This window comes from Poecilia latipinna, unplaced genomic scaffold, assembly GCF_001443285.1.
Source record: "Poecilia latipinna isolate Pla-1442-1.1 unplaced genomic scaffold, P_latipinna-1.0 Scaffold1507, whole genome shotgun sequence".
Lineage (NCBI taxonomy): Eukaryota > Metazoa > Chordata > Actinopteri > Cyprinodontiformes > Poeciliidae > Poecilia > Poecilia latipinna.
Window position 1 is genome coordinate 100,000 of NW_015114123.1, and position 6,178 is coordinate 106,177.

The 6,178-nt window shown below is 39.9% G+C and overlaps 1 protein-coding gene and 1 long non-coding RNA gene across 2 annotated transcripts; both read right to left on the reverse strand.

Annotated features, from left to right (window-relative positions):
* Nucleotides 1-263: 263 nt before the first annotated feature.
* nkx3-1 (NK3 homeobox 1) lies at nucleotides 264-1,389 on the reverse strand. Its single transcript, XM_015057996.1, has 2 exons — nucleotides 1,115-1,389; nucleotides 264-866 (listed from the first exon to the last, which is right to left on the reverse strand). The coding sequence occupies exons 1-2, from the start codon at nucleotides 1,305-1,307 to the stop codon at nucleotides 469-471; spliced, it is 591 nt and encodes a 196-aa protein (XP_014913482.1). The 5' UTR covers nucleotides 1,308-1,389; the 3' UTR covers nucleotides 264-468.
* A 1,996-nt stretch (nucleotides 1,390-3,385) lies between these two features.
* On the reverse strand, nucleotides 3,386-4,462 carry LOC106963212 (uncharacterized). Its single transcript, XR_001428149.1, has 3 exons — nucleotides 4,298-4,462; nucleotides 3,806-3,923; nucleotides 3,386-3,630 (listed from the first exon to the last, which is right to left on the reverse strand). It is a non-coding gene; the product is annotated as an uncharacterized LOC106963212 (long non-coding RNA).
* Nucleotides 4,463-6,178: the final 1,716 nt, after the last annotated feature.

A 6,178-nucleotide genomic window follows, 5' to 3' on the forward strand; every position in this document is an offset into this window, starting at 1 on the left:
CAAAGTTTAACTTCACATAGATTATTTAAACAAATCAGCAAAAATCCTTTTGTCACACAAGAGCAATTTTTTTTTTTTTTTTAGCTAACCGTATTATTTTCACCGGCTTCTTTGAGAGAAATTCACAATTTGCAGCTTAATTATTATTAAGTATCTAATACAAGTGTTTTAGAAAACAGAATAGAATATGATGTTGTCTAAACTTTTTGTGAATTACACAAAGTTCTTTTTTTCTTTGCAAAGAGCTTTCAAGAAAAATGAGCTTCAGCAAAAAATATAATTTATTATAATGAAATAATCACCAATGCCAAACAGTTTGATTCAGGTCCATGCAACGCATTGCTTGAATCTTTGGACAACATTCTTAAATGAAAAGAGAAGCATCCAGGCAGTTCAAAGTATATTAATTAAAAGAGAAGAAACTTCAAGTCCCTTAGCATTGGCTAATTATCATCCTTCGTGACTTTTCTACCACAACATGGGCCCCCAGGCTCCACTGTAGTCCCACAGGTAAGGTCTGTACTGGTAGGCTTTGCAGAAGGAGGTTAATAGTGATGCTCTGACCAAATCCTCTCTGAAGCCCAGTCCATCCGCTTTGTACGCATCCTTGCAGAGCTCTGCAGTCTGCTGCTTTCGCTTGGTTTTGTACCGCCTGTTCTGAAACCAGATCTTGACCTGGGTCTCGGTCAGTCTTAAGGTGCTGGCCAGGTGGGCCCTCTCTGGGGCTGATAGGTATTTCTGGTGGCTGAATTTTTTCTCCAGTTCAAGCACTTGAAGGTGCGTGAAGGCCGCTCTGGACCGCTTCTGTTTTCCTGCGGAGGAGAAGTTCGACTCTGAGGAGCTGGGATGGGACGTGTCCGGAGACTCTGTGGAGGACAGAGCAGACATGTGAATAGGTCTGCTGTTCAGTTTTCTAGTAAGTTTGTTAGGTTCATGAGCACTATGAATCACGCAGACTGCACAAACTGAAGCAATCTATTTTTTAACTCAATATTGCTACCATCCCCTAAATCCCAGAAAAGATGTTGAATAAGCTCGCCAACATCTCGTGCAAAACCGTTGACGGATTCCCTATCCTTAACCTTCCAGTTATGTCAAGCATGCCGGTGCTCACCTGTGTGCATTCCAAAGGCTGATTCCTCGGGATAAAGGTGTGTTGACAACTTTTCAGACTCTTCTCTCCAGTCGGAACATTTTTCCCTCCTTGGTGAGCTGCATTTGCCGTCCACTCTCTTGCAGTCCTTACTGGACAGGATGTCCTCAATGAGGAACGACGTCACAGGTTTGATCGTACCAGACATTTCCATCCAGTAATCTCCAGAAATCGGAGACCTGTCAGCACCAGAAGACCGAGGCTTTGCTAAAGCAGCGTGTGTGTCCTCACACTCTCTGGAGGCTTGAATTTATATGCAGGGAAGAGGCGGGTTCAGCCAGACTGAAGTGAAAGAAGGGTGGGGTCAAGCTGACGATCATTTTGTCGACTTCTGTGGAAAAACGTTACTGGAATTTCAGAGATTAAAACTATTATCATTCCTCAAAATCATTGTTGCAATTGTTTAGTTATAATGTTTTGATGATTTAGTATTAATTTCTAGTGTGAAACACCGAAAGTAAAAACTTTTTTTTTTTTGTATTTTGTTGGAATTTTTGGAGTGCTTACTTGGCATGACTTTATAAAGATAGAAGAACAAAACAATCAGGAAACAGATCTCCCACAACACACAAACACAGCACACACTTGACTTTGGGGTTAAAATGTGTTCACAAAAATATTGTCAAGTGAATTTCTTGCTGTTGCAGCGTTTTTTTTACATTTTTAAAGAGACAAAATCAGATAAACAAAACAAATATTTATTTTTAGAAACTTTCAGCTTGGATATATTGGATACGTGCATGAATGTACACACGGACACGCACTTTTAAAATAATATCTTTCTATTCTTTACTCTGAACTACACCTAAAAATTTAAAATAAAATAAATAAATAGAAAGCAAAACACTAAAAATGCTGTGTGAAGATTTTCTGTGATTTTTCTTATGAGGAACTTGCAAGAAAAACACATAAGACCATTCCAGTTTTCTGAAACATTATTAACAAGACGAGGCAAAGAGCATATTTAACAGTTATGTCACAATTTGAAAAAACTGTTTCAACCTGTTTTTATTGGCAATTTGTGGTTAAACAAAAATATGTTTGCCCTGTTTAAGTGTATCTACTGAAACTGTTTAATATTAACCACAAAATTTTATGTATTTTATTAAGATTTTCTGTGATATACTAACCCATGCTGTGTGTAATTGGGAGGCAGAAAGATCCGTTCCTGTCAAAAATATTTTGCAAGTAAAAATCTGAAAAGTGTGGGGGGCCAATTAACCCAACACTCTATAGAACTTGTCTCTACCAGCTTTAGAAACCCAAATTCAGTCCAGTCTTCTTTTCAATGTAGCTCACGCTCGGTCAGTTTGCATGTAAAGAGTCTGTGAACATTATTTTCTGATCCCCTGATTCTCACATTTAGGCTTTTGTGCCGTAGGAAGCTGAACCTCTGCACCAGTCTCAAGTCTTCTGCAACATATTTTTTTTCATCAAGAGACTTCCCTGCATTTTACCTGTTCCTGCTGAAGAAAAGCATTTCCCTCAGCATGATGCTGCCAGCCCCATGTTCACAGTGAACATGGAGTAGTGGTGTGCAGTGTGTGCAGTGTTAGTTTTCCCACCACTCGTGGCGTTTTGCATGTTTGATGAAAAGTAAAGTTCTGTTCTCATCCGGCCAGAGCGCCACCTGTTTTCTGTGCCCTGTTTGTGACAAACCACAAACTGTTTTCGTCCTGCACCTCTTTCATAGTAACCAGAGGTTTCTGAGTCTTCAGGATGCTGTTTCTTCACTGATGTTCCCTAACAACCCTCTGACGGCTACCACCGTTGAATTTACATTGAGATTAAACTACAAGAAACTACACAACGTGAGCTTTTTTTGTGTTGGTCTGTCAATCAAACATTGATATGTTTTTTTTTTTCTTGTTTTGCGGGAATGAATGAAAAATCTCAAGGAGTATGAATATTTTTTGCGAGGTGTTGCACAGCTACATATTTTAAAGAAAATTGGACAAACTTTTCCAGGTTTGTAGCTTTCCTGGGGTGAAAGCATGAAAGATAAAACCTTCTACTCCAGACACACATACTCTCTTAAGTATTTGGTGCCACAGCAGTTAAATGGATTTACGTCTTAATCCCCACCAGCCCGTCAGCTCGAGGATCCCAGTGGCCTCAGGGAGACACCACCGTCTGCAGCACATGGGCAGAGTGGGAAGGGTCGGGGTCAGAGTGGGTGGTCAAGCCTCCCGGAGCACTAATGAGTTGGACACATTGAGGCTGGCTCCTGAATGGATGCGCTCATTGTTTCTAGATGTTTATTTGTTGTTTTCTGCGGTGCGGAGTGACGTCTCTGCGGCGGCCGAGGTGTTTACTGGAGGTGTCCGTGTTGCTCTGGGATTTAATGCTTCATTAGTCGATCCGCGATTTCGGGTATAATAAACATGACCCCGTTGCCACCTTATGGTCTTGCTGACTCCGTTCACGCTGTCAGCCGTAGTCTGACACTGACGAGGCCCTGCAGCGTCCCTGCTTCGCTAAAATGAAAACATCATGGTTAGTCATGCAGTTTACATGTTGCTGGCAGTCACACATATTTAAACGGTGCTTATGGGGATTCGCAGGCAAAGCATATCTGCTCAGCTTCCTCTTTAACCTATTGTCTTGTCAACACAGTGTTAAGATCCTCTGTGTGATACTCTTTACCCTGACCTTGTCTACAGCTGTCTCAGGTATGTTGGACGGTAAAGAGATCCTTTATCCTATTGTCTAGACAGCATATCTGTTTTGTTTTCTCCAATCCTTCGGGTTTATTTCGGGGTGGTATTTTCTGTAAAAAAAAAAACTTTTTCACTTTGGCAGAAGCGTAAATTTTGCTTAGATGTATCTAAACAGGAGGTGACTTCTGGACAACATCCCAAACGTGGTTGGTTTTTCTCTGAACCTTCTTCGCTTGTCTGAAGAGGAAACCTCATGCACTCTGCGTGATGACACAAGCATAGTCAGCGCACGTGTCATTCTAGAGGGGGATTACATTTGGAACAGCTCTTTTGAGCGAGCACACCGATGCAGTCATCTGCCCTTATTCTGTGACAATACGGGAGGAAGATGATCCTTACTCTGATTCTCTAACAATCCCCATGATTGCTGTCTTTTTAAGCTAGCAACCTTTCCTTCGTCAGGCATTGTGTTTTAAGCATTCACCTCGTAGATGTAGCTGCACATCAGACGTGACGTCGCAGAGCTTCCGACCTTTTAGCCCAGGAAGGCATTTGTCTTCCACAGTTTAAGCTTTGTGGTGACAATGTTTTCTTTGAGCTGCTGCATGTCGCTGTGCCATCAGTCTTCTGCCGTTTCCCCTGTTATTTCACAGTCTGTGATGACAGGCAGAGATTGTTGTGACTTAACAGTACATTTGTCAGACTCCTGCGCTGTTGTCGGCTCGACAACAGTTTTCGTCATGTGTCTTGCAACTTCATGCAAAACTGGTATGGTCTCTTCAAATGAGTTTTGTGACATAGCCGATGTGTCATCAGATTTATGAAAGGCCAGTATGTGGTAAATGGTCTAAGTAAGTAGAGTTTATTCATAAGGTGCTAAAATCACAAAGCACAGTACGATTAAAAGTAACCTTAAACTATACAAAGCATGAATCAAACACAAGAAACACAATAAAATCATGACATAAAAACCTGGGAAAATAAAAGTGCTTTTAGTTGCTATTTTAAAAACCTCCACAGTCAGCAAAAAAGAGCTGCAAACTGTCCCACAGCCTTGGGGCCACTGGGTAAAATGCTCCTTGGGTTTTTAGCCACGTACGTGGAACAACCAAAGAGCGTCGGTGTTTGAGAACGAAGGCCACGAGCAGCAGAGGGTTTAGTTAAAATCTGACAAAGATCATCAGACCTGACCATTTAAAGCTCTGTACTTCAGCACAAGAACTTTTAAAGAGGTACAGGTTGTAAAAGGTTTATGTTTCTGCTTCAGAGTCTCCCAGGTCATAAATGCGATTTTTTACCCATGTAGGTAAGATTCAAACTTTTTTTTATTTATTTATTTTTAATTTAAAATCTCATACATTATTTTGTTCAGTTTAAGTGAACTGATTTTGAACACAGTGGTAAGCCTATTTATTCAATCTATCATACATTCTGAGCAAGATGTTTCGGACAATTCTTTCTTCGCAGATTTCATGTTTTACTCATCTTCAGCTATTTAGAGATGATGTGATGTTTAATTTACTAAATGTACTGGTGTTTGACAGAATCTTTAATTCCGACAGCTACAAACATTTGCATTTGTTGAAAAAGAACAAAGCAAGTGACATTTACAGGCTATTTAACACCCTTGAGTTATAAATTAGGGATGGAATTGGACACAAGCCCAAGATCATAATAATTTTTGGAACGTTTAAAATATTTCTTTCTTTCTTTCTTTCTTTCTTTCTTTCTTTCTTTCTTTCTTTCTTTCTTTCTTTCTTTCTTTCTTTCTTTCTTTCTTTCTTTCTTTCTCCAGCAGTAATCTAAAGCGCCACAATACATCAACATGTTAGAGACAATTAACTGCTAGTTACTTCTCATTCAGCTCGTAAGAAATCTAGCATTTCTTTGGTTAAATGATCTAGATGCAGCACAGCTATTTGATTTGTAAATCCTCTCAGATGCAATCATAGACAACAGCTTATCTGACCAGCATGAATACTGTTATAAAAACAGAGCAACACAGCATGAAGCTGATGGAACAGCATGACTTAATTCTAGTTCACCAAACCACAATAGGTCTTTCACTGATGTCCAAACTCGCGTCATCCCTCGCTTAAATGAGCCCTCATCTCCACAACGTAATCAAGCCCCTTCCATTTTTGTCTTAAAAAGCAGTTCGGCCGTGTTTACATATCCAGCTTTCTAACTACAATAAAAGATAACGCTTTTTTTTTTTTTTTTGTTCTACAGATACCAACTTTGGGAAGTTGAAAAGTTGGAAAGTTTGCGGCTGTTACAGCCGTTCTGTTCGTCGTCTGTGACAAATTGTAATCTGATCAGTTTGTGACTGTACTTTTTTTTTTCTATTAAGTTATTCAAAACA